An 11,604-nucleotide genomic window follows, 5' to 3' on the forward strand; every position below is an offset into this window, starting at 1 on the left:
TTTTAAATGGATTGTTGTCACTTTTTTCACATTTTGAATGCATGGTTTCTTTTATTTTTGTGTATGGTTAATAACCGAACCAAACCAAACCGAAATCGATAACCACCAAACCCATAAATGTATATTATATTTGGTTTAGTTTGGTTTTGATAATTTTAAAATCGATTAAGTTAATTTGATTTTAATTTTGACCAATAACCGATCCAAACCGACCCGTGAACATCACTATTAGCGTTGTTTTGTATTGTTGGTGTTACTAAATACGGTTCCATAAATTGAAATATTGAAATTGGGGGTGCAAAAGAATATTCTTCAAGTCATTGATGAAACCATGTGGTTGGCTTCTTCATTGTCTGAACCCCAAAATAGCTCGTGTTCCCATTTTCCTCACACGCAAACGAGGAAGGAGCAGAATTCACAACACCTCGTATTCCCAAATCTTGGATTATAACTTTGAAATCTGAATCTTGATTTGAAACTCACGAAATTAGAGAGAATATGAATACGATGACAGCTACCATGACAACCTCTGCAACAACGACAACAACGGTCTCTGTCGGGTCATCTTCATTTTTCACTAATTATCCACTTATGTCTGCTCTTATTGCCTTTGCTCTTGCCCAATCCACCAAGCTCTTCACTTCATGGTATCCTTCCTCCCTCCCTCTCTTTTTTTTGAAAGATGGCATTTGTTCACTATGATTCAAATTGTTAGCTTATGCTTTAGGACCTTATTTGGCATTTAGATGAGGATCTTGACATTTAACAGCTGCTACAAGGCAAGTTTGGATCTTATATACATAAATGCAATTGACAAAAATATTAAGAATCTATATTATAAATAATAGCATCACACCCACTTATCTCAAAATAGATAATCCCTATCATAGGAATAGGGAAGTCACACTAAAGATGATAAAAAAAAAAAAAGTCACACTAAAGATGAGTGTTAGAGACTTGACAAAGGTGATAAGATAGGACACTAAATGCCCAAGCCGGAGGCAAAGGAGAGTAGAATGAAGTGAAGATTTATGCTACTCGTCAAGAGCTTGGTTAAGTATCTAAGAACATATTTTTTTCTGGTTGGATCTGAATTTGCTCTGTAATTTTGTACTTTCTGTCTCTTCCACGTTATTGTCTGGGTTCATTTGATGAATTAGACAGATTAGTTAGTTTTGTTTAAAACCACTATTACAAATTCAAATACTCAAATTCTCTGTCCATGTGTGTATTTGGCACAATAGAAGTATTCTGCTAATGGAAAGTTAACTGTCACATGGGTATTTTTCATTATTATTGGCATTTCAAATGTATATCCAGTCTTAACAAAGGTGCGCTTAAGCCCTAAAGCGAGGCTCAAAATGTGTTGAGTCGTCGTCAAGGTTCTAAGGCATAATTTTCCTTGCTAATGAATATCTTCTGAAGAGACAACACTAAACAACAATTGATATTTCATTATATCGTAATTATTTTTCAATTTCTTTGTTCATATATTTGTCATTCATGCTAATAAATTATTACTCTTGGACTAAACATAAATTTATATTTGTATTTTTTCTTCCTTTATGCCTTTTTTCATTAAAGCCAACACTTAATTTGCGCTTAAAGCCCCAACGGACCTTTAGAGATTTTTTGTGCTTTTTGCTTTTGATAACACTGTGTATATCCACATCTCTGCTTACTGTTATCTGTTTATATTACAAATGGATTCCATGATTTAGTCAGAGATCAGGCATTTTGAATGTGACATTGAAAAAGAATTTCCTACAGGTACAAGGAAAGACGATGGGATCTTAAGCAACTTGTTGGATCTGGTGGAATGCCATCATCCCATTCATCAACTGTAACTGCTCTAGCTGTGGCTGTTGGTTTGCAGGAGGGCTTTGGGGGAGCACTCTTTGCTTGTGCATTAGTTTTAGCGTGTGTGGTATATCTCTCTCTCTCTCAATTATATGTATCTCTATTGAACTTCCACCACTTTGACGTATAAACTTTTTTTTTTATATGAAGTGACGTATCATTAAAGAGCATCAAGCAGATGCAGAATTACTGGATAAACAACACTTATTGCACTGTTACAAAGAATACAGTTCTCAGCTTGTACATGCCTAATCACTAGAACTCAAATGTTAATAATTCGTGCCTGTAAGATTTGTACATGCTTAATCTCAGAAAACTCAAATTTTATGTAGTAGTGCCTTCAAGAGTTGTTACTCATTTATTGGTTTGGTTATTTATGCGCAACCTATCACCTCAGGCTGCTAGGGATATTGTACAGTCTATACAATAGAGGGATCTTTCATGTAACTAGTTATATAGGATTATGGTGTGGGTATCTCCATATCCATTTCACCTTAACAGCTTTGCTCTGGTTCTTAAGGTTCTTGATGTCTAATCCACCTTATCTTTTGCTTCTGATAATATTCTTCCATTTACCAGGTGGTAGCTTTCCTTCTTCTCCTGATTTTATCCAACCTTGAACCACTGTCCGAGGTATATGGAATAGGGACAACATGTAAGTTGGTAGAGCATCTAAGACAGTTTATCAAAGTTAGTTTACCTCTTAGTGGCAAATACTGTGATCTCCATCTGGACAATTTCTTCTCACATTTCTCCAAAACTAGATTCGAGATATCTATGGATCTTGACTTTGCTCACAAAGGCATGGCAAGATATATGGATGTCAATGTGCCCACCACTCCTCCTAGAATCTGTTGTAGGTGCTTAATATTGGGGACCAAATTAATTGGGAAAAGGTGACTCTTATTCCAGTTTGTATGTAGAGTAGCCCAGAAATGGCTTAAGAATAAACCAATATCAACCTCAGTATTAACCACTGTTCCTTCTCAACACCACAAAAATGAGGTGCCATCAGCATATTGAAGATGAGTGATCTCTAAAGTGCTCTCACTGTCTTTGGCAACATCAAAGCCCTAGATCCTTCCTCCTATCTTAGCAATATTTAACATATTGTTTATGCCTTCCATTGCTATGATAAACAGAAAAGGGGATAAAGGATCCCCTTGTCTAATCCCTTTTTGTGCACTAAAAAAACTTTTTGGAGCCTTATTAATAAGGACAGAGAGTTCACAATAGAGTTGTAGAATTTAATCCAGTTGATCCACTTCTCACCAAAACCCAGTTGTCTCAACAGACTAAGAATGAACCCCCAGTTGACACAATCATAAGCTTTCTCAATATCAAATTTGCATAAAATGTCATGTTTTCCTTGCGTCATTATGGAGTCAATTGCTTTTTTCCGCTTTCTAAGGAATGTCAAGCTTGTCTGTTTATGAATCCTCTATTCATGAATCGGATGTGCGACCTTAACTATAGCTTCGCAGGGACAACCTTAATCGAATGTGTAGGATAGGTGGGAGGTGGTGACACACAAGGAACAATCCTGAAAGATCACTCTTTCGTCTAAGGATGCCTAACCACCGCACATCAGTCAGTTTGATAATGATCGAGTGACATTGCTTCTTCGGCCTGAACCGAGGGATCCCTCAGATATGAGTTCTTGTTTACTACGGATAGGTTTCCTTTGTTTTTCTACAAGGTTTTTTCTAAGAATATCGTATATAGTGTATATAGTATAAGCTCATGAGCTTGGTCTTACTTCACCGTTGAGAAAGGAAAGAAGACTTCCATCTCCAAGTTTAACTCAGACGTAGCTCCCTTCTTTTTTGGGGGTGTGAAGCAGTGTCAAACCAAAATAACCAAAAGCATTAGCTCTCCCTGAAAAAGAGGTGATCCAGTCGCATCTTCCCGTACGGCTACCTTCTATCGATGTAGTTCCAAGTCTTCGATGTCCCTCGGAGACTGGCAAGAATTTGTACTAACAGAGTAGTAGAATGGGATTGATGATGAGCGGGAGACAAACAAAAAAGGAGGAAAGACCACTCAATAAATGAAATTGCCGAAAGATTTTCCTTTGAACTGTTTGAAAGTTATCGAACTTGAGTTATGAGAGTACGAATGGTTTGTGCAATGTCTTAATCAAATGCCTAGTGGCATGATCAAAGCCGATGATCGTAAGCTAGAAATTGCTGAAAGATTTTCCTTTGAACTGTTTGAAAGTTATCGAACTTGAGTTATGAGAGTACGAATGGTTTGTGCAATGTCTTAATCAAATGCCTAGTGGCATGATCAAAGCCGATGATCGTAAGCTAATGTCCTCATTAGCTATCAACACTACATCCATTATCTGCCCTCCTTTAATGAAAGCCATTTGTTGTTTGTCCATCAATTTTTCCACCACCCTCTTCTATCTCTCTGTCAGGACCTTAGAGATCAGGTTGTAAAAGTTCCCAATCAAATTAATAGATTTAAAGTCTGAGCTCCGTTCCCCTGCCTTCTTGGGGTTCAGGGCAATGTACTTTTCAAACATTTCATTTGAATGAAAATTGCAAAAAGTCTCCATTTTATCTTTCTTTAGAACCTCCCAACATTTAAAATAGAACCTCATTGTATAACCATCAAGGCAAGGGGGTTTGTCGGTAGCACACATCTTCAAATATTCAAAAACCTCTTGTTCTTCAAACTTAACTTGTAATGCCTCTTTTTAAACATCTGTGATTGTTGGGTGGTTGCTAATATTTTAAGTGGGTCTCCATTCTTCAGTGTACAACTTCTTGTAGAAAAAATGATCTCCTCTTTGATTCTGTTAGGCTCAACTATAGTCTCTTCATGTACTACAATTTGGTCAATGTGATTATATTCCTTGTGAGGATTAGCAGTCTAGCGAAAACATTTGGTGTTTCTGTTCCCCTCCTGGAGTGATAAAGCCCTTGGCTCTGTCTCCAGGGTTCTTCTTCATTCTTCAGACATCCTTCATATATTCCATGAACAAATTGGCTTTCTTAGCAATTTCCTCCTCTGTTAATGTTCTATTCTCCAAACAAGAGTCTAGTTCAGCCATCTGGCTAATCAATTTATTCTTTTGAAGCTTGTGATTCCCTTGCTCATTCCTGCTCCATTCTTTTAGCTTTCCTTTGAGAGCTTTTAAATTACACACTAGAATGTAATCAAGTTTCCCAGAAAAATGCAAAATCACTCCACCAATTAATAACTCTAACAGCAAAACCTTTTGCGTTTAACCACCAATTTTCAAATGTCCACAGAAGAGAGCAATTGGAACATGTACTTAAATCACTCTCTGTAAAGTAGATTTTGCTGAACTGGCTATTCCATTCTGTGGAAACAATATCCTGTTTATTCTAGGGGCAGTGTTATGATTGCCTCCTTTAAAAAAAGTGTAAGAAGCACCATCTTACCATAAATCAATGAACTTCATATCCTCTATATAGTTTGAAACTTCCCCCATAACTGAATTCTCCTAATGCAGCCCCTTTTCTCGGAGAGGAATCTACACACATTAAAGTCACCACAAATAACCCAATGTCCCTCCATGAGACCTTTGACATCAGCTAATTCCTCACATACCGATCTTCTTTCCAATTTGCTATTATAGGAGCATAAACACCAGTCAAGACATTCAAAATCACATAACTGGGCCTTGAAATTACAAGATAATGTGTAAGCTCCAGTTACCAATTTAAAAAAAAAAAGATAATGTGTAAGCTCCAATCTGTAAGATCTCCCCTTTCCATACTGCAGAGTCCGAACGTAAAATAATTCCACCTTTGGTTCCACTAGCTATAAGACATACCAATCTTTTTGTTCCCATGTTGTTGTTTTTTAGGAAACCGTTGTTACACTTAGAGTTGGTCAAGATGTATCTTTTTTCAAAAACTTCACAATTTTTTTTTTCAAAAGTAGCCTTTTATCTTATTTTCTTACACATCTTATATTGTTAGGAAGGTGGGATAAAAATAATACTTCGATTGTTTTGATAGCAAGGATAACCACAAGAAGATTTATCAAACATTAGATCCAATTGGTTCCTGAAAGTAAGAAAAGATCCTTCTTATGTATTGTCCGGCTTTTGGGTAAAGTTGTCCTCTTTCATGATTATCTAATACTGTTCCCCAATAAAGTAACTGAGCATTTTGTCTTCTGTTGTATTCTGGTAACCAAGAGATCTCTAATGTCGTAAATTCTTGTGGCAGGTCATGTATGATGCCACGGGTGTAAGATTACATGCTGGACGTCAGGCAGAGGTGTGATTCTCGTGTTGATTTTGCTATTTGGATATCTTCTTTGATATTGAAGCATGTCTATCAACTTACATGCATGCTGCTTGCTTAGATTTGTCTACAGGAATTTTCAAGCAGAGACATTATATCCTTTCAGTACTTTAGAATAGCAGTATAATCAATTGCACAGAAATTTCAGTAAACATATACCAACATTCTTCTGTTCTTTCTTTTTTCAGGTCCTGAATCAAATTTTGTACGAACTTCCTTCTGAACATCCTCTTGCAGATAGCAGACCATTACGAGAACTCCTTGGTCACACTCCTCCTCAGGTTTCTTTATTTGACTTTACTTAAAAATACTTGTAGATTGGCTTTTATCCTAATTCACCGTAAAAGGCTTTCTGAAATTTAACTCCCTCCCCCACCCCATTTCGCCATGTTGACAAGTTTCTTTTCTGTCTTGTTTCTTTGGTTTTCTTTGCCTTATATCTTTCTGTCTGGGAATTTCAATTTTACCTTCTAAATATAATTAATTTAATTACTTGATCATTTTCTTTTCTGAGGGGTGGAGGGGCAGGGAGCACATGAATGATAATGGTGTACATGTGTGTGTATGCAGTGTGTCCTTGTGAAAAATCTTCTTGTTGTCATTTAAAATTTATTAAATATAAATTTATAAAATGATTCGGATTATATTAAATTTATGAATATATTAGTTCAAATAAATATTATGGATTAATATAATTGAGTTAATTATTTAAATCTAATAAATATAGATTTAACTAAAGCCCGCTCCTAAAGTCCATATGTCATGTCACTTAAATCTGATTGGCCGAAGGGAGTCCTCTTCCAATCACAACTCCTCTATTTTAAAACTATAAATAGGGGTCCTCATAATTCAGAATTTGTGGACAGTAAAATTCGCGTCGAGAAAACAATAATCAAGAACGGAAAATTATAGCAACAATCATATTTATTATTTCAAAGTGCACTTGGAGATTCAAGAACAAGCTTTAAAGCCCTTGAATTTATATATTTTTTTTTTGATGACAAGGGAAACCCGCAGCCGCTACCCTTTTGGGTGAGCACAGGGTAAAACCCCCGCTCCTATGCAATAGCTCGCAAATCACATAAGAGAGGTAACCTGCTCTAGGCCTGCCCGGTGCGACGAGCTCGACCCAGAAGGCAAACCCCTTGCTTTTGCTGGCAAGGGGTTTTGAACTTGAGACCTCCAACATGGAAGTCTCAAGCCCAAACCACTGGGCCACCCCGAAGGGTGCCCTTAAATTTATATTTGAAAAGGCGAATTCAGAAGAATCATAGAGATTGTAACACTCGCACTTTGAAATAATAAATACGATTGTTGTTATAATTTTCCGTTCTTGATTATTGTTTTCTCGATGCGAATTTTATTGTCCATAAATTCTGGCACGCCCAGTGGGACACTCTCTACCTCTCATCTCAACTTTTCAAACATCAAAGAATATCAAAATGACTTGCACTATAGAAGAACGACTAGCAAGCTTGACAAAAGCAATTGAAGGCTTGACAAAGTGTGCTCACGAACAAGATGCTAAACTTTCCAAGCTAACAAATAAGATGGATAGCATGATCGAAAGAAGATCGAGTCGAGAATCTTTAAAGCTACCTAAAATTAGAGACGAAAGAGAGTTGCATAAAGCAAACAAAGATCAAAGAGATTCATCTTTCCGCTGGATGTTTGATTCCCATTGATCAATTGAAAGACTTTATCGAAGACAAATCTGAGTCTCCATCAAAAATTTCTCCCACATATGCAAAGCCATATACAACAAGAATTGATAACTTGAAAATGCCTGAGGGCTATCAACCTCCTAAGCTTCAACAATTTGATGGCAAAGGAAATCCCAAACAACATATAGCGCACTTTATCGAGACTTGCAATGATGTTGGGACGTATGGTGATTATTTCGTTAAAGAGTTCGTCCGATCTCTCAAAGAAAATGCCTTTGATTGGTACACAGATCTCGAACCAAATTCTATTGATTGTTGGGAGTGGTTAGAGCAAGAGTTCCTCAATCGTTTCTATAGCACGACACGTGTCGTTAGTATGATTGAACTTACAAAGGCTCGACAAAGTAAGGATGCGCTAGTTGTTGACGTTATCAATCACTGGAGGAGTTTGAGCCTTAACTGCAAAGATTGCCTTAGTGAAACTTCTAGCATTGAATTGTGCATCCAAGGCATGAATTGGGGTCTTCACTACATCTTGCAAGGATTAAAGCCCAATACATTCGAAGAGTTGGCAACTCGTGCACATGACATGGAATTAAGCATGACTTTAAGAGAAGATCGACGATCTCATGTCTATGAACCTGATGAATATAAAGATATAGAAGAACTACAAAGTGGGGGGCAAGTTTGCATTTGAAGATGACTTTGAAGAGTCAATGTATATCTAGACGCTCATTAACTCATGAGGTTAAACTGCAAAGTTACAACGCTCCTTAACGCATGAGCTTAAACTGCAAGTTACAACGCTCCTTAAATTGCATGAGCCTAAACTATAAGTTACAATGTTTCTCATCGCATGAGCCTAAACTGCAAGCTATAATGCTCCTAGACACACGAGCATAAACTGTATGTCTCAAAGCTCTTCAAATTTGAGTTAAATCTTCAAATTAAAATGCTCCTTGAGACACGAGTCTAAACTGTATATCATAAAGTTCTTTAAATTTGAGCTAAATCTTCAAGTTAAAATGCTCCTCGAGACACAAGCTTAAAACTATATGTCATAAAGCTCCTCAAATGTGAGTTAAATCTTTAAGTTGAAATGCTCCTTAAAACACGAGCTTAAAGTGTATGTCACAAAGCTCTTCAAATTAGAGTTACATATTCAAGTTGAAATGCTCCTTAAGGTACGAGCCTAAACTGCACGTCACTCCTGGCTCGCAAGAGTATAAATTGTGTACAACACACCAAAAAAAAACACTCTCCCATAACTACGTTGTGACTTGATCCTCTTCACTGAGGTACGTTGGCGCTTAGAACCATATTCTAAGTTCAGTTGCATGAGTGTCAAAAAACCACATGTTCCCCCTTGATCTGTCACATGAAAGTTAAATCTATGAGTAATCTTTCATAAAACTTCAGACTTGCACCAAATGGTGGTGACTCAATGGAGGCAAACCCCTATGAATAAAAGTTGTTTCAAGACGAAGTCTTCGAAAATCGCCAAGTATGCAAGTTGAAATCTTCAAATTCTCCAAGTACACAAGTTGAAGTATTAAAATCTTCCAATTCTACAAGTTAAAGTCTTCAAATTTGTCAAGTCTGCAAGTTCAAGTCTTCAAATTCTTCAAACCTAGTCATTGAAAGATAAAATATCTCGACAAGACTTGAAGAAGGGGCATTTGTAGTCATTTAAAATTTATTAAATATAAATTTATAAAATGATTCGGATTATATTAAATTTATGAATATATTAGTTCAAATAAACATTATGGATTAATATAATTGAGTTAATTATTTAAATCTAATTAAATATAGATTTAATTAAAGCCCGCTCCATAAAGCCCATATGTCATGTCACTTAAATCTGATTGGCCGAAGGGAATCCTCTTCCAATCACAACTCCTCTATTTTAAAACTATAAATATGGGTCCTTATAATTCAGAAAAGAGACAGAAAATTCTAAACAAGAAGCTAAAGAAAATCCATGGTACAAATGCCATAAAATTCTCTATAATGCTACAAGTTTAAGAATTCAAGCATTCAAGTTCAAGAACGATCAAGATCAAGACCATCGGATTCAAGAACAAGCTCGAAGCCCTTGAATTCAAGTAAAAGTCAAGATAAAGTTCAAGTTCAAGTTCATCGGAGATTCAAGAACAAGCTTTAAAGCCCTTGAATTTATATTTGAAAAGGCGAATTTAGAGGAATCGTAGAGATTGTAACACTCGCACTTTGAAATAATAAATACAATTGTTGCTATAATTTTCCATTCTTGATTATTGTTTTCTCAACGCGAATTTTACTGTCCACACTTCTCCACAGCTCGGAATCCTTCACAGGAAATTAACTATGGATACTACCTAATCTTTCCAACAGTAGATCATCATTTACTTTTGACCTTTCTCTTCTTGCCCTAAAAATAAGTTGTATGAAATAACCAGCGGCAAAGTAAAATTTTTTGTTAAGGGCGTCCAAGATTTAATGTATATGCATGAAAATAATCTGTGATCAATATATTTCGTACAATTTTCTATATAATTTTTGAAAGAAGGTTGTCCGATTGGCCATCCTGGGCTATATGTTGCTACGCCACTGGAAATAACCTTACAAAAAATGTCTTGTGGAATAATACTAATGTTAAAAGTAATGTCTTGTGGAATAATGCTGATGGAAAAAATTGTTAGTCAACAACCTAATGTTACCTATCCTGCATAAGATGCAATTCCAAGTGCGAACTTCACAATGTCATATTAGTGGACATCTACATCTATGCTTAATGTTTCCGACATCACAACAACTTCAAAGAGTGAATTCTACAGCTTTCAACTGCAGGTTGTAGCCGGTGGATTATTGGGATTGACGACTGCAACGGCTATTCATTTTATCACAGGCTCAGGACATCAAGCATGACATTAAAGAAGCGGTTGCTTACTATGTTACAGTTTGTGAAATATGATATATGTGATATCAGGCCAAAAGTTGCAGATATCTCATTTCACCTCTGAATTGTGCTGGATGGTATTGACTGCGAGATATACTAATATTTCAGATACCTCATTGCCTCCTAACAGGTTCAGAATTGCTAATATTCATTTAGAAGTTTATACACTTTATACATAATGTAGATAATTATTAGCTACAATGAACTGCAACCTGTAAGTTAAGCTGCACACTTTTCAGAAAATTAGTTACAGTGTGTTAAATGTTTTTCTGTATTACCTCAATTACTCACAACTTCTTCACTTGTCCAATTAATTTGGTGAACTACTTTCTTCCAGTTCCTACAGACTAGACGAATACTGCCCGTGCACGCACGCACAGACCCAATATTTATCTATATATATTTGTGTGAAAAATAAAAATGTTATTTAAAAGTAGTGGTAACTCAAGCATATTGTGCAAATCATTCATTTATATACACGTTATTTATATTTATACATTAATACATGAAACATGCTTAAATTATTGCCACATATATTTGTGATTGCAATGTCCACATGTATACATAGATTATTTTGTGATTGGGGTCCTCGAAATTAAAAGTTGTTAGGAAATACTCATTCATCTGGTTATATTCCAACTTAGGAAAATTATGCTCCGAAGCTAAAGCAAGTTGGGTCAAGGGAAACAACTTCCTCCCTCGTGACTTTTATGGGTTCACTAGAGAATTTATCCGCACTTCGTGTTGTTAAAAAAATGATATGATGTCAATAATTTTATTAAAATATGATATAGATAGAAGAAATATTTATAATATGTGCATATATATTATATATATCTCGATGTATAAG

At 35.9% G+C, this 11,604-nt stretch overlaps 1 protein-coding gene across 2 annotated transcripts; it reads left to right on the forward strand.

Moving 5' to 3' along the window:
• The first annotated feature begins 297 nt into the window (after positions 1-297).
• LOC102588354 (uncharacterized membrane protein YuiD-like) lies at positions 298-11,064 on the forward strand. Of its 2 annotated transcripts, none has more exons than XM_015305470.1 (5): positions 298-647; positions 1,771-1,927; positions 6,072-6,122; positions 6,338-6,430; positions 10,633-11,064. In XM_015305470.1, exons 1-5 carry the CDS (start codon positions 499-501, stop codon positions 10,816-10,818), a joined length of 636 nt encoding a protein of 211 aa, XP_015160956.1. In that variant the 5' UTR covers positions 298-498; the 3' UTR covers positions 10,819-11,064. The 2 variants fall into 2 exon arrangements, with proteins under 2 accessions (XP_015160956.1, XP_006367507.1); XM_006367445.2 differs by having other exon boundaries at positions 10,646-11,064.
• Positions 11,065-11,604: the final 540 nt, after the last annotated feature.

The sequence above is a fragment of the Solanum tuberosum genome, unplaced genomic scaffold, assembly GCF_000226075.1.
Source record: "Solanum tuberosum cultivar DM 1-3 516 R44 unplaced genomic scaffold, SolTub_3.0 scf00785, whole genome shotgun sequence".
NCBI classification, from domain to species: Eukaryota; Viridiplantae; Streptophyta; class Magnoliopsida; order Solanales; family Solanaceae; genus Solanum; species Solanum tuberosum.

What these genes read in the sequence shown, in the direction of transcription:
- LOC102588354 (XM_015305470.1), top strand. Translation starts at nt 499, where the DNA reads ATGAATACGATGACAGCTACCATGACAACCTCTGCAACAACGACAACA. An exon ending in CATTAGTTTTAGCGTGTGTG is followed by an intron (nt 1,928 to 6,071) that starts GTATATCTCTCT and finishes TTCTTGTGGCAG; the next exon opens with GTCATGTATGATGCCACGGG. An exon ending in ATGCTGGACGTCAGGCAGAG is followed by an intron (nt 6,123 to 6,337) that starts GTGTGATTCTCG and finishes TTCTTTTTTCAG; the next exon opens with GTCCTGAATCAAATTTTGTA.